The 23,597-nt window shown below is 34.6% G+C and overlaps 1 protein-coding gene and 1 pseudogene across 2 annotated transcripts in view; one reads left to right on the top strand and one right to left on the bottom strand.

The window, feature by feature from the left end:
* Positions 1–23,597, bottom strand: part of PCDH15 (protocadherin related 15) — a 1,717,060-nt gene that overhangs the window by 222,798 nt on the left and 1,470,665 nt on the right. The window contains exons 25-26 of the mRNA XM_074382505.1: positions 14,482–14,575; positions 1,587–1,715 (exon numbers count right to left, since the gene is read on the bottom strand). Of these exons, the coding sequence (XP_074238606.1) occupies positions 1,587–1,715; positions 14,482–14,575 (223 nt within the window). The remainder of the gene's footprint in view (positions 1–1,586; positions 1,716–14,481; positions 14,576–23,597) is intronic.
* On the top strand, positions 19,342–20,851 carry LOC101046059 (G2/mitotic-specific cyclin-B1 pseudogene; annotated as a pseudogene). The gene has a single exon (XR_012513017.1). The product of XR_012513017.1 is annotated as a G2/mitotic-specific cyclin-B1 pseudogene (transcript).

Here is a 23,597-nt window from a genome sequence, read left to right as displayed (position 1 = left end):
ACCAGACGTACTATGGGGTGGGGAGCAGACCTTTTTGATGGGATGCTGGAGTTGAATTGCTTCTTGGCCAGTTGGCATCAAGACCAGCTGGCATTTTATAACATCATAATGCCAAGATTCTCCCGTATGTGAATTGAGATGGCTTAAACATGTAACACTATGTATGCCTTCTGCAGTATTTCCAGGATTTGAGTGATATGATTACAGTGATAATGATAATGACTGTGCAGTTGGTAGTTGTTAAGTATTGTTAGTTATCTGAAGGAAAAGAAATGACTTTTAAAAAAAGCTTACGCTGGTCAATCAAAATCTCAGGATGTTATGTGAAAGTCACAAGTTCTCTGTAACAGCATTTAAAGAAACCCTCTCCTATTGCAGTTTAAAGGAGGTTGAATTAAAAACCAGACTTTGTGCCTGGTTACAAGAGTAGCAGAACAGTAGAGAAGGCTAACTTCAAAGCAGCAGCAAGCCTTCTATGGAAAAGCCAGAACCTTAGCAGGGAAGGATTAGGACCCTGAACTCTGGGTTTGCAGCATCTGGGTGGCTCATACCTCCTTACTAGACCAAGATTCTTTCCTCACCTGGAGACCACATAAACACCTCATCTGAGGTTGATGCTTCAAATTACACACATCTTCCTCAAAATTTTTTCTTCTCTGTGACTTTTAGACCAATGACTATGTTCAAGACCCCAAGAATGGCCCAAATCAGGAAGTACTGTCTCTGCTTTAACAATAAAGGAATTATTCATCAAATGAACCACAGAAACTAGCTTACATTCAGGTAGATCCCAGAGGAACTTAGAAGAACACTCAGAAGAATAAATCTTCTGAGTGCTGGAAAAGGGGTATGTGCAAAACATTGGACACACACGGTAGATTCTAAAGATAATATTTACATAATGAAATCAGTTCAAATCTAAATATAGGGCCGGGTACGGTGGCTCACGCCTGTAATCCCAGCACTTTGGGAGGCCGAGGCGGGTGGATCACAAGGTCAAGAGATCACGATCATCCTTGCCAACACGGTGAAACTCCGTCTCTACTAGAAATACGAAAATTAGCTGGGCATGGTGGCGTGCACCTGTAGTCCCAGCTACTTGGGAGGCTGAGGCAGGAAAATTGTTTGAAGCTGGGAGGTGGAGGTTGAAGTGAGCCAAGATTATGCCACTGTACTGCACTACAGCCTGGCACCTGGTGACAGAGCAAGACTCTGTCTCAAAAAAAAAAAAAAAAAATCTAAATATAGGTATTTAGAGGTCTAAATGTCCACATCCATACCAAGTAATACACCTAATTACATGTTTCTGTAAAAAGTTTTAATTATAGATACTATATATTAAATTAGCAAACGATCACATTAATCAATGTTTAAATTATAAAATAATCATAAAATGTAAATCTGTATCTTTGTAAGTTAATTAAAATGTATAAGATATGATTCATTTTTTTTTGAAAAGTCTTGAAGAGTATCCAGCACAGTCATTTAACAGATTACATTAGCTAAGTCTCTTTTCAGAATTAAAATGTAAGAAAATTACACGCTTTGAAAAAATACATTAAGATCTATATAAATATTCCACTTACTTTAACTTGACCCACAAAGGCATTGGCTTCTTCCTCCACCACAGATAAATTTCTCGGCAGATAAGGATCAAACACTGGAGCATTGTCATTGACATCCGTCACCACCACGTTTACTGTGGCAGTTGAGGTCTTAAAGAAAAAAACAAGCAGTAAATGTGAGAGGAGCTATTTTTACTTAGAATTCATTTAAGTAGTCATCCTGGCATATGTCTATCTGAAAAGCATCTGATTCTTCTTTCTATTCCTTGGCTTTCCAAAAAATAAAAATAAATAAAAATTAAGAAAAAGCTTGCAACTTTCAAACACCTAGAAAACAGATGGGAAAAGCAAATGATGATATGAAAGGGCAAATATCTTTTTGGAAATGTCAAGTATTTCCTGGAGGCTTACTTTCAGAAAATGGCTTTACCTTTATCTTGTTCATATTTTATGGGTAGCAAGCTTTTGTTTAGACACCTATACACTGCTTTATCTCAGAAATGTGCCATTTCTGTAGTTATTGAGGCTTGTGGGTTTTTTTGTGTGTTTAAAAATAAAAGCAGTACATGGTAGAATAGCATGGTACATCAAATGGGCATTTCCTGGAAAGCTCATGCTATCAGAAAATGCTACCTTAGTAATTTTCTAGGTGTATATTTTGACCAAGAGTTTTGAATACCATATAGTAGGCATGAGATGATTATATGATAAGCATATAGCCTATGGAATGCAGGTAAACCTACCAGTAGTGTGTACTACCTAGTTAAAAAGTAAATCCCTGGCCTGTTGCAGACAATATTATGTGGGTCAATGACTTCTGCACAATCAATGACTGTCTTTACGCGTGACTCAAGCTGGAAACCTTTCTCTAATCAAAGCATGAGTACAGCACAGAACCTTTACCTGGCTCTGTCACAGTGTGGGGCTGATCACAGAAGGCTTAGAGCAAAGGTACAAAGAGAAGGAACATTAACCTGGAAAGTAAGAAACCTGGTATGCTATGGTATTAAATATTTAGTAACTGTACATAAAAAGGAGGAAAAGGCAAGGTGATACTGTCATGAGACAATTATCCATCTCTTGTTAAAAAAAAAAAAAGCAATCTCTATTAATTGGTAAGTGATGTGTAGCGAGAGGCTGCAAAGCTGAGCATTAAGAAGTAACTAAGTGTGAGTGAAGCTCAAGATGTTTTGCAGCAGTCATGGGGCTGAAGGTTCAAGTAATAAAGTAATTTTTTAGCTACCAAAGAGACAGGTGTTGATAAACATCACAAGCTTTCTGTTGGAGTCACTGAAGTTCTATACCATGTGAGTCATGGTGCATGGGAAAAAGACCGGACCTCAGTCAAAAGTAAAGCTAATATTGAAACTCTGACTGGATTAAGGTGATCTGCCTCTGTTTTAACAGAAGCAAAAGCAAATACTCTTTTCATTAACATAACTTTATCCCAAGTCTCTATAATTTTTTCATGCCCAATGTTCAGTATTCATTAAAAAATTACCATGCATAGCGGGGAATTGTTGGATTTTAGTAACGGCTTAGTTCTTTCTTGTTTCTTTTCTTTTCTTTCTTTTTTTTTTTTTTGTGATGGAGTCTTAGGCTGGAGTGCAGTGGCATGATCTCCACCCACCGCAACCTCCACTGCCTCCTAGGATCAAACAATTCTCCTACCTCAGCCTCCTGAGTAGCTGGGATTACAGGCGTGTGCCACCACACTTGGCTAATTTTTGTCTTTTTAGTAGAGATGGGGTTTCACCACATTGACCAGGCTGATCCTGAACCCCTTAACTTCAACTGATTCACCTGCTTGGGCCTCCCAAAGTGCTGGGATTACAGGCACGAGCCACCACATGCCCGGCAGGCTTATTTCTTTGTCTGTGTATTGCCTTACCCTTTGAAATTCATCTTGCTATTCATATGTGATTTATATATATTTTGTATTTAAAGTTAAATAAAAATTTTATTTAAAGATATATACAGCTGTGTGTGGTGGCTCACCCCTGTAATCCCAGCACTTTGGAAGGCAGAGGTGGATGGATCACAAGGTCAAGAGTTTGAGACAAGCCTGGCCAACATAGTGAAAACTGGTCTCTACTAAAAATAAAAAAAATTAGCCTGGAGTGGTGGTGGGCACCTATAGTCCAGCTTCTCTGGAGGCTGAGGCAGGAGAGTCGCTTGAACTCAGGAGGTGGAGGTTGTGGTGAGCTGAGATTCCACCACTGCACTCCATCCTGTGCAACAAGAGTATAATTCCGTCTCAAAAAATAAATAGATAAAGACATGTACAAAGATGGTCAGAACAGCATTAGACAGTAAAAATCTGCAAACAACCAAATGTCCACGGATGGTAGATAGTTACACAGATTGTGTTTTATGTATGTAATGGAATCATACAGACTATTGAGAATGTACAAACTACTGCTATAAGTAATCACATGGATTAATTTCATGAACCTAAGTTTCTGGGACATAAAATAACACATACTATATGATTCAATTTATATAAACTTCAAAAACAAGCATAATCCCTACATGGGATAAATTAGAATACAGGTCACTTTGAAGAAGAGGACAGAACAGCAACAGAAATAATCACAAAACCGAGCTACTGAAGTGCTGATTAATTTCTGGCTTCTGTTATGAGTAGTGGTTATATAGGTGTGTACACGATGTAAAAATTAAGCTGTAGAATTATAGTTTGTGCATTATTTTCTTAAAATTATTTTAATTTCAAAGATGCATACACAAAAACATACACATATGTGTTGATATATATAAGCATGTTTAAAGAAATTCAAGTGTTACTTGACTAGTTGGAATCCAGATCATTTGATTTTCCCCTTGTTACTTTTATGTATTTTCCAAATGCTTCCCCAAAAGGCCACTGTGCTTTTATGACAAAAAAAAAAAAAAAAAGTATTTTAACAAATGTTATTTCTTTAAAATTTGCCTTAGAATTGAAACCAGTAAAAAGATGCTTCCTACAATATTTCCCAATTTGCCTGAGGGTTAACAAGATATCAAAATTCACAGCCTGGAGCCAAAATCTAAGAATAATGACCCTGGAGTTTCCTGGCTTTTCTTCAAATTTTCAGACCTCCATTTATACTTGCATATCTGTCTTTACCTATCAATCTACTGTTTTTCACATCCTGCTCTTTAAAACTCCTATTCATGTTTTCAGACTATTTTGTAACCTTAGTTTCAGACTGTAACTCTTTTTTTTTTTTTTTTTTTTTTATGGAGATGGGATCTTGCTCTGTCATCCAGGCTGGAATGCAGTGGCGTGATCTTGGCTCACTGCAACCTCTGCCTCCCAGGTTTAAGCGATTCTCCTGCTTCAGCCTCCCAAGTAACTGGGATTACAGGCATGCACTGTCACACCCAGCTAATTTTCATATTTTCAGTAGAGACATGTTTCACCATGTTGGCTAGGATGGTCTTTACCTCCTGACCTTGTGATCTGCCTACTTCTGCCTCTCAAAGTGCTGGTATTACAAGCGTGAGCCACCACACTCGGCCAACACTGTGACTCAACCACATAATGTAGAACACAACTGAATTGCTAAGGAAACTAAAAAGTTGAATAACAATTCTATAGTTTTGTGCTAATAGGGGATGATACTTATGGACCATTCAGGCATTTTCTTCATTTTTAAATGAATTTTATATGAAATGAAAAAACACTTCATGTCTCACAGAAATGTACAGTCAGAACTCTATATAATTTCCAGTTTATATATTTCTTGAAGTTTTCAAAATACTTCTTGCTTCGGAAATAAGTAAAAATAAGGATTTCAGGACTATACATTAGGTCTATTGACTATTGTTCTGAACCAAGGGAAATATTTATAAATTAGTTAGCTTGTAAAACATAATATTTTTTCTGTATTGGTTCAGAAGGATGACAACAATATGCTTCAATATGGATATGTGCCATAGAGAATGTTTACGTCTTATTAAGGAAAGACTTTTTTCCATTGCTCAAGTTTAAAAACTAGCAAATGAACACAGATCACTTTAATTAATTGTTAGGACAATATGTTAGGTAATACATGTTCACAACAATTAATTTTAAATATAAATATAATGCCAATTAAATTTCAAAGATCTCAAGCTAATAAACCAAATAAACAAAAAGTTACTTTTTTTTTTTTTTTTTGAGACAGAGTTTCACTCCTGTTTCCCAGGCTGCAGTGTAATGGTGCATTCTTGACTCACCACAACCTCTGCCTCAGCCTCCTAAGTAGCTGGGATTACAGGCATGTGCCACAATGTCTGGCTAATTTTTGTATTTTTAGTAGAGACAGGGTTTCTCCATGTTGGTCAGTCTGGTCTTGAACTCCAGATCTCAGGTGATCCGCCTGCCTAGGCCTCCCAAAGTACTGGGATTACAGGCAGGAGCCACCGCGCCTGGCAAAAGTTATCTATTTTCTATCAAAGGAGTTTGCTCACTGATTATTCAAAGGTTGTATCAACTTATAATTCCACTAGCTTGAGATACTTGCTTTTTAGTACTAAATACTATAATTGATCACTTTCATGTGATCAATTAGTATTTAGTACTAAATATTATAATTGATCACATTATTTAACTTAAATGTGTCTTATATTTCATTTTGTCTGAAAGAATAGAATAATTTTCAAAATATATGGTTCATTCTCAACAATGCAAGTAGATAGGTGTGTTGTATTATTATTTTTGGAGAGCAGGTCTCACTCTGTCATGCAGGCTGGAGTGCAGTGGCATGATCTCAGCTCACTGAAACCTCTGACTCCCAGGTTTAAGCAATTCTCCTGCCTCAGCCTCCCAAGTAGCTGGGATTACACACATGTGCCACCACGCTGGCGAATTTTTTTAATTTTTAATAGAGACAGTGTTTCACTATGGTGGCCAGGCTGATTCGGAAACTCCTGACCTCAAATAATCTGTCCACCTCAGCCGCCCAAAGTATTGGGAATACAGGCGTGAGTCATGGCATCCAGCCCACTGTTGTAATTTGAATACGCATTTATTTTGATAAACTAGTATGGCTCTGAAAGGATACTAATATAGCATCTTTGCTTTTAATTTTGTTGTTGTGCTTATGTTTTTTTGAGATATGTCTCATTCCGTGACCCAGGCTGGAGTGCAGTGTGCAAACAGCTCACTGCAGCTTTGAACTCTTAGGCTCAATTGATTCTCCCACCTCAGTCTCCTAAGTAGGTGGGACTACAGGTATATGCCACTATGCCCAGCTAATTTTTATTTATTTTATTTTTGTAGAGACATGGTCTCAGTATGTTGCCTAGGTGGTTTCAAACTCCTCATCTCAAGTGGATCTCCCACCTTGGCCTCTCAAAGTATTGGGATTATAGGCCTAAACCACCATGTCCAGCTCATCTTTTTTTATATATAGTATAAAAAAGTGAGTTATAAAGCCAGAGTCAAAGAAAGTCATGTAAATCTATCTATTAATACACAATGCATTGTTTCACATTCATGAGAACATACATTAAAGGTATCTTATTTATTCTCTTCTAGTATTTTCTATCTCAGGAAATGACATGGCAAAATAATCAACTTAATTTTCTAAGTTATTTTATCTCATCCATGCAGCTGATTAGTCAACAAGTCCAGTTAATTTGACCTTGTAAATGGGCCTTGTATTATGCAGTTTTGCAGCAATAGATAAATAATACAATTTTCATTTCCTGAGTAAATAGCTGGAAGTCAGATAAATGGGTTTTCTGATTAGCATATGTTTAGCTATGTAAGAAAACCAGAAATGTGTTTTGCTCAACAATTTAATGACTAATTTTTAATACATTTTCTTGTTAGTCAACTTAATGAACACTTTTAAGGACAGTGTGTAATATTACAAATTTAATAAGCAATTTTGGCTTTAGTGCTAGAGAGGATAAGAGAAGGGATGCTCCTTTTTTATTTAATCACAAACATGCATTTCTTTTTTGATCATTTAATTTTTACATCTTTTGACTCAAAATGTGTTAAACATTTCATGATTAGAAGACAATTTCTTATATTTTGTGAGCATCTCATAGCATAGCCATTTCTTTTGTGCTGTTATGTTTATATTAGATGACTGAAATTCAATAACATTTAATACATAGTTTAAGACACATGTATGCTTAGAATTTATCTCAGCAGAGACTCATGGTCTGTATAGGAATCATTCAGGAATATTTCAGTCTGTTTATTAAGAAAGTAGAAAACAGTGATAAGGCAATACTATACTCATGGAGAACTTATCATTTATCTATTTCTTAAATAAAAAACATGACTGTTTAACTCCAAAGGTGCAATTTCTTTTTTATCGTCAACAGGACCCACTATACATCCTCAGAAATAATACCCTTATTATTTATTAAGAAATATGTCTATCATGTTTACTCATGGAACACACAGTCAATGGCAGTTCAATGAATATTGATAGATGCTTTAAATATCTACTTTTATTATAAGACAATTTTTTTATTACATGCTGAAATAAGTTATCTTATAACTAATTTTATTTAAATGTCTGACAAAAGAAAAACTAGGAAGAATACTGAAAATTTCCATCTGTAAGAAAGTAAAAGAAATGCTATTTAGAGAACACAAAGTTTTCCTATCTGAATGAGAATCTTCACTAGTATATCTAAAATTCCTTTCAATAACAATGGGATAATGAGGATTTATAGTTTATAATTTGATAATTTTTTTGTTTAGGCCAATAAAACAAGAAAATTACATATATTCAATGGGTATAGTATTTAGAGAATATTAACTTAAAACATTTTCATCCTTAAGTGTATGTCATCTTGTTGCTACAACAGTAAGAACAAAGCCAACTTCATTCAGATCATAGAGTTTCATTCATCATGTAAGAGGATATCCTTCCTACCACTAAAAATTAGCCAAGAGGCATTCTCTCCCTCTGAAGGAAAAACAAAGAATGTAAAATCTAGAGTTTCTTTGAGAAACAGAAAAGGGAGTTCCTTCTATTAGGAATCATGGGTAGGAGAAAGGGAGACACAGGGGAGACATTAAGGCAGGAGGCGGAGGTCCCCCCCCGCACTTATCTCCCAGTGCCACTTTGGAACACTCTTTAAATGAAAATGTACTGCAGAAACATTTTAGAGGAAGGGGAAATGATGACTGGGAAAATAAGAGAAATCTGGATGAAATCGTCACACTAGTTTTCAGGAGTAAATAAGCCTCCAGAGAATTTCCACAGGTTCCATGGGAGGACCCATCTGATAGGTTATGGCAGAATATACTGCAATGGCAGAGAGAGGTGTCCAGAGAGAGAAGCCAGCATAAAGGACTGGTAAATACATACTACATCTAGACCACAATTTTAGAATGAAGTCAGGGAAGAGATGAATAGCACTGTTTGGTTGGCAGCTTAACTAGTGAGTATTTACATTGTCTCAAACAGATAATGCTGAAATACTATTCTAAGCAACTTAAATGTGACCCATATTATACCTACTCCACACCTGTCCAAACATTTTTTTATATGTGATGTAATCTTCTTACTTACATATATGTTATTGTCTAAGTAAGAAGATTACATCAGGTATAAAAAATAAAGAAGCTTTTTCCTCTGTGCACATCTGAGTGTAATGTGTAATCTATTACACATGTGTAATTTAAGAGCATTTTACAGAAATTAAAGCATGATGGAATCATGTTATCTATTGTATCAATTAATAAGAAAAATAATATTGCTGAGCACATGAAATCTGGTCACAAATATCTAGGCTACAGAATAGCTTCACATTTTAGATGAAAAAGATCCTGATCACTGTTTGCATATTTATATCTCTAACTGTGTTATTGATTAACACAGTCCAATCCACAAGCCCTACTTCCTGGCTTTTTCAACCCAGTGTTGCTACTTACAGATAAGAATATCTAACAGGAAATATGCTAGGTGGGGTTTTTGAAAAAAAACATTGGTTTTGTGTTAAAATGTAACAGGGGTGGCAGATTCTTCTGGCATTCATCTTTATACTTTGCTCATCTGGAATGCAGAGTTGACATCTGGAGTTACAGAAGATGGGAATGAAAGTAAACAATAAAAATGACAAAGCAGAAAATAGCCAGCAGCTATCCTCAATGGCATTGCATCGTCCCTTCACTGTCCACCTGTAGATTTTTTGCACTGTTTGTACTATCTTAATTTTTATATGTAAAATTTTGTGATATTAGGTATATTCATATTCTTGTGCAACCATCGTCACTATCCATCTCTAAAACTCTTTTAATCTAGTAAAACAGAAGTTTTATACCATTAAACAATAACTCCCCAATTCTCCCTTCTTTATCTTCTGGCAACCATCATTGTACTTTGAGTCTTTGTGATCTGTACTCTACATAACAAGGAAAACTGTGCTGCTTTCATATCTTAGCTAATGTGAACAATACAGCTATGATCATGGGAGCACAAATATCTCTGAGCCTCTGCTTTCAATTCTTTTGAATATATAACTGAAAGTGTGATTGGTGGCTCATATGGTAATTCTAGTTTTAAGTTTTTGAGAAACTGCCACTGTTTTCCACAGTGGTTGTACCATTTTACATTCCTACCACTAGTGCACAAAGGTTCTAATTTTTCCACATACCCACCAACATGTTATTTTGTTGTTTTGTTTTCTTTTCTGTCTGTTTTTTATAATAGCATCTCTACAGGATGTGAGGTGGTGCCTCATTGTGACCTTGATTTGCATTTCCATAATATTTACTAATGCTAAGTATTTTTTGATACGTTTGCTGGCCATTTATATATCTCCTTTGGAAAAATATCTATTCAAGTCCTTTGCCAATTTCAAATCAGGTTATTCTTGTTGTGTTTTAAAAATTCACTACATATATTGTATACTAATGACTTATCATATATATGATTTGCAAGTATTTTCTCCCATTTTTATGTTGCTTTTTCATTCTATGTCTTTGATACTCCATTACAAAATCACAAGTTCCAATTGGTCTATTTTTTTTTCTTTGTTGTCTGTGTCTTTGGGGTCATAGCCAATAAATCACTGCCAAATCCAATGCAATGAAGCTTTTGTCCTGTGCTTTCTTCTAAGAGTTTTATAGTCTCAGTTTTCAATTTAGGTCATGAATCACTTTTTAGTTTGTTTTTGCATACGATGTTAGGTAAGACTCAAGCTTCACTTTTTTGTATAAGGATGACACCCAACTTAAAAATTATTTGACCAAATAAGTGAACGTTTATTTTTGAATTCTCTATTACATTACAGTGGTCTGTATTTCTGGTTTTATGCCAGTACTACTCTGTTTTGAGTGCTGTAGCTTAGTAGTAAGTTTGAAATCAGAAGTATAGTTCTCCATCTTTGTTATTTATTTTTCTTTTTGGCTATCTGGGGTCCCTTAAAATTTTAAAAATAAGTTTTAGAATAAGTTTGGTCTTTTAAAAATTATTTCTGTAGATAACATCAATGGGATTTTAATAGAAATTTCAGTAAATTGGTAGATTGCTTGGGAGAGTATTGACATTTTAACAGTATTAAGTGTTCTCATCCATGAACATGGGATATCTATCAATTTAGTCACTTTCTTTTTTAAAATTTCTTCCTAAATGTTTGATAGTTTTCATTAAACAAGTTTCTTATTTTGGTTAAGGTAATTCCAGAGTATTTTACTATTTTTGATGCTATTGTAAATTGAACTGTTTTCTGAATTTTTAACTAATTCATTTTCAGTGTATGAAAACTCCAATGATTATTTTTGCTGATTTTATATTCTGATGCTTTGCAAAATTTCTTAGTTCCAACATTTGTGTATGTATGTGCAAACATGTGCGTATGGAATCATTAAAGTTTTCTATGTACAAGTTAATATTACCCTTAACAGAGATAACTTTACTTCTTCCTTTTCAAATTGAATGCATTTTCTTTCTTGCTTGCTTGCTTTCTTTTTTGGCCTAATTGCTCTGGTGAGGACCTCTGTTACTCTCTATGTTGAATATAAAACATAAAAGAAGACAACCTTGATGTGAATCTTCAAAAAAATATTAGAATCTAAAAGGTATAGTTTTATCTGTACCCCTCATAGCTTAAAAACGAATAGTATGTTACATGAGATATATAACTAATAAATATTTTTCAACTATAATTAACAAAGTAAATTTAGAAAAGGACAGGCAAATCAAACTTCTTCAATCTTGTCTATAAATAAGTTCACAATGACCAATAGAACATGACCTCTCATCTCCCTCATTCTCATTTTAAGGTGGTAGAAAAGGTGTATTTTGATAAAATTTTCTATTTCATTCTAGCAATTTTTTTTCACACAAATTGCTTGTCAACATTTTGATTTAAATAAAGTCCATCCATTTGTGCTTATTAAATGTCTGTCTGAATCACATGATTCTTCTGTTTAAAAGGTTAATTTTACTATAATTACTAAATATTTAGATAAGAAGAGTGCTATTAAGATGGGAGAGCATTATTTGTATATAATCACTTTTTCTCTTCAGGAACCCACTGTGTATGCCCATATATAAATATATCCCTAAAATTATATAAATGATAGAATTAACTCAATAAAGTTTTGTTTGAAATCTAGATGTTTTATACTCTAGTAAGATTCTCATTATAAATCTTAGAAAAAAAAACAAAATTTACTCAAAAAATCAGAATTTTAAAGCAAAATGAAACCTGAGTGATTATAAGAATGAGGAAATAAGAACCTAGAAAATTCCAAGTATCCTGTCCAAGGAAAATTAAAATATACAAATAAATTACTGAACAATGAACTAGAGATAACAAAACTACTAATTTTAACCCAGAACTTATTTTGATTTTAAGTAGGGAAAAACATTATTAGTAGACTATGACTCTTTTCCTTCCATCCATTTCCTTGTCTAAAAAATTTTATTTTTAAGGACAGTCTTAAAATATTCTTGCTAATACAACTGTCATTAGTTTTTGATTTATGTGACATATTTCAAAGCTATGTATTATCCTTTCTCTTTTTCCTATTCTAATGGTTGACCTGAATGCACTTTCTTAATTTCACTTCACTTTAATTATATATCTCATACTATGCTAAACAATTTCTCCTCCTCTTGCTGAGAATATTTTCTCTCACTTACTGCCTAGCCAATTTACCCTCTAAACTTTCATCATAAGTCAAGTTCTTCAATTACTTCCTCTAGAAACTCTCACTGACTTATACATTAACACAGACATACTATAGTAATTAAGGGCAAGCTGGGCCGCGTTGGCTCACACCTGTAATCCCAGCACTATTGGAGGCAGAGTCAGGTGGATCACCTAAGGTCAGGAGGTCAAGACCAGCCTGCCAATGTGGTAAGACCCTGTCTCTACTAAAAATACAAAACTTAGCCGGGCATGGTGGCACATGCTTGTAATCTCAGCTACTCGGGATGCTGATGAAGGAGAATCACTTGAACCCAGGAGGCAAACATTGCAGTGAGCCAAGATCATTCCATTGCACTACAGCCTGGGCAACAAGAGTGAAACTCTGTCTCAAAAATAAAAAAAATAATAATTAAGAGTCATTGCCTATATAAAAATTAACTTTAGGTTTTATTTACTTTTCTATCACCTAAGAACGTACTATTATCCCCACTGTTTTCTAAAACTGTTTTATGTATTTTACTTTTTATATAAAATATTTTGTTTTATAATATGTATAAAAATAAATGAATACTTTATATATATAATAATATATACAGAACAGTTTTAGAAAACAGTGAGGATAGCAGTAGGTACTTAGATGATAGAAAAGTAAATAAAACCTAAGGTTAATTTTTATATATTTTATACATATAAATATATATGTTTATTTATGTAATGTACAAAAATGTTAAATAGCTTACTATGGAGAGATTGCAAGTACCAAATGTAATTATTGCTATCTATCTCACTTTTAGTTAAGATGAGAAAACTATTCAGGCATCAATTTTATATTTTTATTATAATAAAATTTCAGAAATCCTCCTAAAATAAATGTGAAGAGTGCATTACTGTATGCTTTCAGCTGATGTATTACATAAAGAAATTATCTTTAATAAAGATAATTTAACTAGCAAAGGTTCCTTGAGATATGTTGCTAGTTAAATTGGGTGAGACTTGATTATCAATCTGTAATGGTTTTGAAATTATTTCTAGACAATAGCATTGAGTTGACACATAAACTCCCCTCCCCCCAAAAAAGAAACACCTAACACATGGTATAGAAATTGTGAATAAATTATTAACAATGGTAATATTACAATACATAGAAACCAGGATGCTGGCAGTTGTGGACAAGACACTTTGAATAATACAGACAAATGATTTTAAAGCAGTTAAGAATGCCTAATTTTTTTTTAAAGTGAGTTTTAGGTCTAAAGAAAATTGAATTTACCTTCTTTAGAATTATGAGCCCCTTTAAATTACTTAGGTAACCAGAATTACTTAGGATTCTGACTGCTACTTACAAATGCCTGTGGAAGCAAGTAAATCACTCTCCTGGTGCTTAAAGATACTTTTCCACAAAATCCACTCCTACTCTCTGACCCTTAAAAAAAAAAATGAATTAAGTGGAACAGGTCTAACATGGTAAACTGCCAGAACACATTTCATAGTGTAGTGCAAAATGACAGACACAATGAAATACCTGTTAGAATAAAGGAGATTTCATTTTCCCTACAATTTAGGTGAGAATGCTGATCTCAAACATCTGTTCTGCCAAGTCAAAGGTTACAGCACATTAACACATTCAGAGCATAGATGCATGTATTAAGACCCTGCTGGAGATGAAGCATCACTTCTAGTAATTATAAGAAGCTGCTCCAGGTGAAAAATATTAATTCGTGTCTGCAATAAATTGTTTAAGACTCTCTCAGTTGCTTTAATACTATTTTTAAAACCCTTTCCCAGGAAGCATACTCACCCCATCTGGCCTGCCATCTGAAGCTGTGATGATCAGAATGTAGCGATCAGTGCTTTCCCTGTCCAGTGCTTTCCCTAAGGTTAGAATCCCCGTGCTAGTGACAAAACAAACAAAACATAACAAAAAAACAAATAAGACAAAAAGAGATATTACATCACAAGAAGAGTCTTCTTAGTTTAGCAAACTACTTTTGATAGCTTTTTCCCCCTTCTCAGAAATCATAGCTTGAGTATTTTAGATGTATAATACTAAGATTCATCCTGAAAATTGAAAAAGGCGTTTAAGCCTGTCAAATTTCTTAGCAGTATCTGTGAATAACCAAACTGACACCAGACTAATTTCCTAGCTTCCAGGAAATAAAACATTAAAAAAAACAAACAAACAAACAAACAAAAAAACATACTTAATTCATTCTAGGAAGAACAGTGACTATCTTGTTTTCAATTATTTCAAGAGAAAGGACTTCATTATTCCTTAGCAGTTTCAGAATTCTTCGAGATGAGGAATGGTTTCTTCTAACTAATCTGTGTCACCTTCCAATTTATGTCACATATATGTTCATTATGAAAATGTTAAAACCCATCTGAATTTTACCTCTGACAAACTCTATGGATAAAAGTTTTTCTTTTTTCTTAATTTAAAGTAATAGAGGCCCCTTGTACAAAATTTGAAAATAGAAATTTTAAAATTTATAGAAATTTTTTTGCAATATTTCTCTTTGTACTTTATTATAATCACATTTAAATACATGATTGTTTCAGAAGAGGAATCATTCTGCTTATTTTTCATTTTTTAAGAACACATGACTGTATTGGAATTCATGTTCTCATTTTGTAAGTTTTTTAAAACCCCTTTTATGGATAAACTAACAACTTTAGTATTTTGTTATTCTTTGAAAATTTAGTTTTTTTTTAAAATTTAAATGATTTATAATGGGAGATTAACAGCACTTGGGAAAATTCTTGCACTTAGAATATTTTTAAGACTTACTCCTCACCTTTGCACTATTCAGAGTAAGTGTTTCCAAATATTTAAGACTTTATTCATCCATGTAATTTATTTTATAACAGTTTCATTATTTGTATTGTTCTCTAAGGCAGGTTCTACATTTATTTCTTAGATTTTACAATCTGACATTGTACATAGTTTAACTGAGCGGAACAAGCATCCACTGCAGAGGAGAGTTTATCTAAATATAAAAAGACGTTAAAATATTTACCAAGTTCAAAAGATAAATTATTTCTAATGGATAAAATGCTTTCATTTTAAGATAAGTGCTTTTATTGTAAAGAGAATTTAAACAATTCATATCACATGTGGTAGTTGAGTACAAAGGCTCAAAGCCAACGAGTCAAACTCAGAATCACAGATAGTCCATTTGTTTATTTTATTATGATGGTTGACATGGACTTTTTAATAAGTTATGAACATATAGCATGCCCATGAAAAACTGACTTTGCTTCCAGTACATTTTTAAAATGTTCTGTCAAAATAACTGAAAACCAGTTCCCAGAGCATGTTCATAACAATTAAGTTTGGACCAGCTTTCTACAGTACAGAAGGTCCAGATAATCCCATTTTAAAATGACATTAAATGAGAAAAGTTAGACATGTATTTCATCTCAGGCTTATTCACAAGTATCTTAAGAAATGGAAAATCAGAAAACCTAGCCACAGTATAATAAGAGAAAGAAAGAAAACTGAGCTGCCATTTTCATTTTGTTTCTTCCCTCAGTTTAATTCTCTATATTCCTCCTTGCATATTAAATAGAAAATTACTAAAAAGTATATTGTACATTTAGGACGAATTATAAAACTGACTGTGATAACTGCGTTGATTTCCTATGCTTTTTTCCACGAAAAAACATAAAAAAACTATGCTTAATTCATTCCAGGAAGAACACTATTTAGCTTGTTTCAGATTATTTCAAGAGAAAAGATGTTATTCTTTATCATATTCAGAATTCTTTGAGACAAGTATTAGATTCTTATAGGTAATCTATATCACCTTCCAACTGTATATAGTATTTGGAATATATATATATATATATATATATATATATACACATATATATATATTCTATCCTCTCTATATACTATTTAGAATATATATATTCCAAAAGTACTATATACTGTGTACAATATAGTATACAGTATGTTCATACTCAGGGCCATTTTACACACAAACAGCTAATTGTCTATGGCAGGCGTCCCCAAACTATGGCCCGAGGGCCACATGCGGCCCCCTGAGGCCATTTATCCGGTCCCCTGCCACACTTCAGGAAGGGGCACCTCTTTCATTGGTGGTCAGTGAGAGGAGCACAGTATGTGGTGGCCCTCCAACAGTTTGAGGGACAGTGAACTGGCCCCCTGTGTAAAAAGTTTGGGGACGCCTGGTCTATGGTCTCGTGATTATTGCTGGAAGTAGTTTTTACGTAATATGTGGATGCGATGTTGTAGGCAGTTGTGTGGTATATTTGGACAATGCAGAAGGGGACAAAAGTAGGCTCTGTAGTTTGAGATTCACAGCTGAAAGCCTAGTTTATGGGTACACATGTACATCCTTTTGTTAAATCTGAGAAATAGCTCATAAGAAGTCTTATCAGCAGCTAGATGAATGAAGGCTTTCAGGCCAGGATACATTGGGGTACATTTAGTAATGCAATATACCTTTTAAGTTCACATATTAAAAACACATAAGCTTCTTCAACTGATGAAACATCAATAATACTGCTATTTAAATTATATAGGATTGACAATACATTTCCCAGGAGTGATGTCAGTAGAAATGGAGAAGGCAGCTCCAAGAAATGGTCTTGCCACAAAACATCAAAAAATCGCAATTAAGCAGAGAAGTTCAAAAGCAAATTTGGTAAAATTCTGGAAAACAGTCACAGATTTACAGCAACTGGATGAAGGCACATTTTTTTTAAGGTAAATCAAATATGGTAGAAAAACTTTAAGGCATTTTGACTTGTCTTTATTTTACCATCTCACTGACTCAGAGTGGCCTTGAAAACATCAGTAAACATTCCCAGTATGACACCATGTATTTCTAGAGGGAGCAGCGCTATCCTTATTCATGAAGAATTTTGGTGGTCTATTCTAATCTGTCTGAAGACTGTCTGAAGGAGTGATACATGACACTTATCTTTGTTTTACCAAACTTGAAAATCACTCAAAGCAGAAAGACAGTGGGCATCCCTCAGAAACATTATAAGGCACAATGCATCTATATGGTCAATTGATTTTCAACAAGAATGTCAAGACCATTCAATAGAAAAAACAGTTCTGTCAACAAATAGCACTGGAACACATGGAAATCTGTATGTAAAAGAACTGTTAGACTACTTCGCTTCATGAACAACTATTAACTCAAAATGGATCAACAATCTAAACACCAGAATTGAAATCTGTAAACAACTCTTAGATAAAAACTAGAGGTAAATATTAATACTCTTGGATTTGGCCATAGATTCTTAGATATGATACCAGATCACAGAAAGCAAAAGAAAAAAAACAAAAGTAGATATACTGAACTTGGTCAAAATTAAAAAAAAAAAAACTTTTTTCATCAAATGACATCATTGAGAAGGTTAAACAAACCACACACATAATGGGAGAAAATACTTACAAATCTCATATCTGATAAGAGTCTTATTTCCAGAATGTATAAAATATTATACAACTTAACAGTAAAAATAAATCCCAATTTAAAAATAGGCAAAACACTCAAATACACATTTTTTTTCCAAGGAAGATACACAAATAATCAAAAAGCACATGAAAATATGCTTAATTTCATTAGTCATCAGGCAAATGCAAATCAAAACCCATAACCAAGTATCACTTCACACTATGATAGTTATATTTTTTTACAATGAAGCAAATAAACCACCACTACTAACAACAACAACAAAAATTAAATGCTGTCCAAAATGTGAATTAGAATCCTCATATATTGCTGGTAGGAATATAAAATGCTTCAATCACCGTGGAAAACATTTGACAATTCCTCAAATGGTTAAAAACACATAATTACAATATGCCCCAGCAAATCTACTGAGTATATACAAAAAAAAAAAAAAAAAAAAAAAAAGAAACAAAAACTGAACACAGGTACTTAAATACACATATATATATGTCTACAGCAGTAGTATTTGTAGTACCAAAAGGTAGAAAAACAGCTTAAATGCCCATCGGTTAATGAATAGGTAAACAAATTGTTGTATATGCGTGCAATGGAATATTATGTAACCATGCGAAGTAGTGACCTACTTACACATGGTGCAACACAGATGACTCATGGAAACATTAGGCTACAAAAAAGCTAAACACAAATGGTCACACATTGCATGATTCCATTTGTGTATAATATCCAAAGTAGGTAAATTTATGAAGCCAGTACACAGACTGGTGGTTGCCAAGGGCTAAGGGAAACAAGGAATAGGGAACAATTGCTAAAAGGGTTCAGTTTTACATTCCAAGTGATGAAGCTATTTTAGACGGAGGTGGTAGTTACGTAAGTTCTGAATCTCCAAAACACCACTGAATTGTTCGCTTAAAATGGCTAATTTTATGCTATGTGAATTTCACCTGAATTATATAAATTATATTGCAGAGAATTTTTTATCACCAAACTTTTGTGCTACATTCCTGAAATGCATTTTACTTGACATACTTAAATTATTTTAGATAATAAGGTTTGCCTAACCATAAAAATCGTGTTCAAAAATATTTAAAAATTTATCACCTGTAGTCCAGCTACTTGGGAGGCTGAGGTGGGAGGATCACGTGAACCTAGAGGATTGAGTGTAGCCTGGGCAGCAGAGTGATACCCAGTATTAAGAAATTTAACAGGGCGTGCTGTGGAGGAATGGCTGTTGGTTTCTGGTGGATTCAGGTCCTTGGCTGGTCGGGTCTCCGGTGTTCTGCTCCTCTCCACTGAGCTGCTTCCTGGTGAAGAGGAAGCCATGGCACTCCGAGTCACCAGGAACTCGAAAATTAATGCTGAAAATACGACGAAGATCAGTATGGCAGGCGCAAAGCGCGTGCCTATGGCCCCTGCTGCAACCTCCAAGACCGGACTGAGGCCAAGAACAGCTCTTGGGAACATTGGTAACAAAGTCTGTGAAAAACTACAGGCCAAAATGCCTATGAAAAAGAAAGGAAAACCTTCAGCTACTGGAAAAATTATTGCTAAAAAACTACCAAAACCTCTGGAAAAGGTACCTATGCTAGTGCCAGTGCCGGTGTCCCAGCCAGTGCCAGAGCCAGAACCTGAGCCTGTTAAAGAAGAAAAACTTTCGCCTGAGCCTATTTTGGTTGACACTCCCTCTCTAAGCCCAATGGAAATATCTGGATGTGCCCCTGCAGAAGAAGACCTGTGTCAGGCTTTCTCTGATGTAATTCTTGTAGTAAATGATGTGGATGCAGAAGATGGAGTGGATTCAAACCTTTGCAGTGAATATGTGAAAGATCTTTATGCTTATCTGAGACAACTTGAGGAAGAGCAAGCAGTCAGACCGAAATACCTACTGGGTCGGGAAGTCACTGGAAACATGAGAGCCATCCTAATTGACTGGCTAGTACAGGTCCAAATGAAATTCAGATTGTTGCAGGAAACTATGTACATGACTGTCTCCATAATTGATCAGTTCATGCAGAATAACTGTGTGCCCAAGAAGATGCTGCAGCAGGTTGGTGTCACTGCCATGTTTATTGCCAGCAAATATGAAGAAATGTACCCTCCAGAAATTGGTGACTTTGCTTTTGTGACTGACCACACTTACATTAAGCACCAAATCAGGCAGATGGAAATGAAGATTCTAAGAGCTTTAAACTTTGGTCTGGGTCGGCCTCTACCTTTGCACTTCCTTCGGAGAGCATCTAAGAATGGAGAGGCTGATGTTGACCAGAATACTTTGGCCAAATACCTGATGGAACTAACTATGTTAGGCTATGATATGGTGTACTTTCCTTCTCAAATTGCAGCAGGAGCTTTTTGCTTAGCACTGAAAATTCTGGATAATGGTGAATGGACACCAACTCTACAGCATTACCTGTCATATACTGAAAAATCCCTTCTTCCAGTTATGCGGCACCTGGCTAAGAATATAGTCATGGTAAATCAAGGGCTCACAAAGCACATGACTATCAAGAACAAGTATGCTACGTCAAAACATGCTAAGATCAGCACTCTAGCACAGCTGAATTCTGCACTAGTTCAAGATTTAGCCAAGGCTGTGGCAAAGGTGTAACTTGTAAACTTGAGTTGGAGTACTATATTTACAAATAAAATTGGCACCATATGCCATCTGTACATGTTACTATTGCATTTACTTACTTTTAATAAAGTTTGTAGCCCCTTAAAAAAATAAACAATGCAAATAGAAAGTAGTAGAGGATATCTACTTCCACATAAATGAAGCTACTGAATTTTATGGTTTGCCTAACCATAAAAATGGTGTTCAAAAAATATTTAAAAATTTATCACCTGTAGTCCAGCTACTTGGGAAGCTGAGGTGGGAGGATCAGGTAAGCCTAGAGGTTTGAATCTAGCTGGGCAACAGAGCAACACCCACCCATAAAAAAATTAAACAATGTAAATAGAAAGTAGTAGAGGATATCTGCTTCCAAACAAAACAAGCTACTGAATTTAAAACCTGCTTCTGTAAGTAACTGTTTTAGGATTACCTCACATATTTCATGGTATACAGGCCTTGTTTATTTAAAACTTTCGTTAAAAATCTACTGCTTGTGACTGAACATCATTTATACTTGCAACTATTTGAGCCATTGATAGATTTATCACGTTGATTTTGGGCACTGAGTTTTAGGCCTTACAATGATATTTAGAGAGATTAGAGTATGTATGTAAAATGCATGATTGCAGTCAGGCATGGTGGCTTACGCCTGTAATCCCACCACTTTGGGAGGCTGAGGAGGGTGGATCACGAGGTCAAGAGATCGAGATCATCCTAGTCAACATGGTGAAACCCTGTCTCCACTAAAAATACAAAAATTAGCTGGGTGTGGTGGTGCACGCCTGTAATTCCAGCTACTGAGGAGACAGGCAGGAGAACTGCTTGAACCCGGGAGGCAGAGTTTGCGGTGAGCCGAGATTGTGCCACTGCACTCCAGCTGGGCAATAAGAGCAAAACTCCGTGTGCGTATGTGTGTGTGTGTGTGTGTGTGTATGTGTGTGTGTGTGTGTATATATATATATATATACACACACACACATACACACACACACACACACACACACACGTATGGTTGCTTCAAATTTGACATGGTGTTAATTATTATACAGTTAATTATTACATAGTAACTGGCAATTAGCAAAAACATACTAATAGAGGGAGTTAGGTTTTGATAGCAGTTTGGGAAAAAGATGATAGTCGCATGAACTGAGGCAGCAGAGTGAAGTGTGAGAAGTAGTTTGATCTGGGTATATATTTTGAAAGTAGAGCTGAGCTGTCAGGAAATAAAATGAATATCATCTTTTTTATATATTATTTAATCTTCAATATAATCATAAAATTCAAACATATGAAAAACAAAATTGAGCATTAATTTAGTGTCAAAACAAATTAATCACCAATGAAATAAGTAAAAATGTGAGTAAAGAAAAAAAAAGTCAATAGAATTTGGACCAGAGATGGAAATTTTTTTTAAAATTATTTTGTTTAGCACTGATTTAAAGTGTTACATCACAGACCCCCCATGCTTCAGTGATGACTGAATATTTAAGAGATGGCAATTCCTCAACCTCCCTTAATAAATAACTACACATCTATCACATTTATAAGACATTAGGTTATCACATTTATAAGACAAGTTGTTATATATCTTATTTAAATGTGTACTTATTTGTGGGTGCTTGCTGAGTGAATATTTGCTAAATCATATGCCACTATCAAGACAGACACTATGAGAAGATACTGGAATAGTGCATTATATTAGAGAATCATAGAGATATGGCCACTTCATACATGGCACTGAATGATTTTTATAACTGATGTTTGTGATTTTTAAAAAAACGAGGCCTTTTCTTTAAAGACCCAGTTTCTTTCTTGGCTATGTGACTAAGCCAATTTATTAAAATGATAACAAGTCAATACCTTGTAAACCCATACTGACATTAAGATGATTATTCATTACTACTAATTTCTAAAAAGAATTACAAGAAAATTTTGGCATACTTTTATTTCAGTAACAGGAAGTCATGCTATTATAATGATGCTTATTGAGAGAATTTGTATTATAGCATCAAGTAATGTAGTGAAGTATGCAATCAACAAGGAAATATTTTTTCATTTCGCTTTAAAATATAAAATATAACTGAAACAATAGTTGCATATATTGAAGTGTCTGATAAGGTATAACATTGCTTATTTTTTTAGCGTTTCTGTCTTAGTCCATTTGTGTTACTATAAAGGAATACTACAGCTGGGTAATTTATAAAGAAAATAAGCTTATTTGGTTCATGGTTCTACAGGCTGTACAAGAACATAATGCCAGCATCTGCTTCTGATGAGGAGCTGAGAGCACTTCCACTCATGGCCAAAGGTGAAGGGGTGCTGGGGCGTGCAGAGATCACATGGTAAGAAAGGAAGCAAGAGAGGAGGGGTGGTGCCAAGCTCTTTTTTTTTTTTTTTTCTTTTCTTTTTTAAACAACCAGTTGTTGTGGGAACTAATAAGCAATCACTCATTCATTACTATTGGTACCAAGCCATTCAGAAGTGGTCTGCCTCCATGACCCAAACAAATCCCATCAGGCCCATCTTCAACATGGGGGATCAAATTTCAGAATGAGGTTTGGAGTGTCAAATATCCAAACTATAGCAGTCCCTGGATTGTTCAAATCCTTAAAAGTTACAGAGAAGTGGTGGTGCAAATTTTTGAACATGAATCTCAGAAGTTTCAAAGAAGGTAGCAGTTAAAATGTCAGTAACTTTTCTCCATTTCAAATGCATTGAAATGTATTGCTAGACAGACTACAGGACCCTGAATTAAGAATGATCATAGAAAGGGATCAGACAACCATTACAGGGACCTGCTTGAGCTTTCCTGGAAGCAGTTTGTATCTTAAGGAGATGTCTGTGCAGGTT

This window comes from Saimiri boliviensis, chromosome 12 (assembly GCF_048565385.1).
Source record: "Saimiri boliviensis isolate mSaiBol1 chromosome 12, mSaiBol1.pri, whole genome shotgun sequence".
Classification (NCBI taxonomy): domain Eukaryota; kingdom Metazoa; phylum Chordata; class Mammalia; order Primates; family Cebidae; genus Saimiri; species Saimiri boliviensis.
This window is presented reverse-complemented; position numbering and strand designations above follow the sequence as displayed.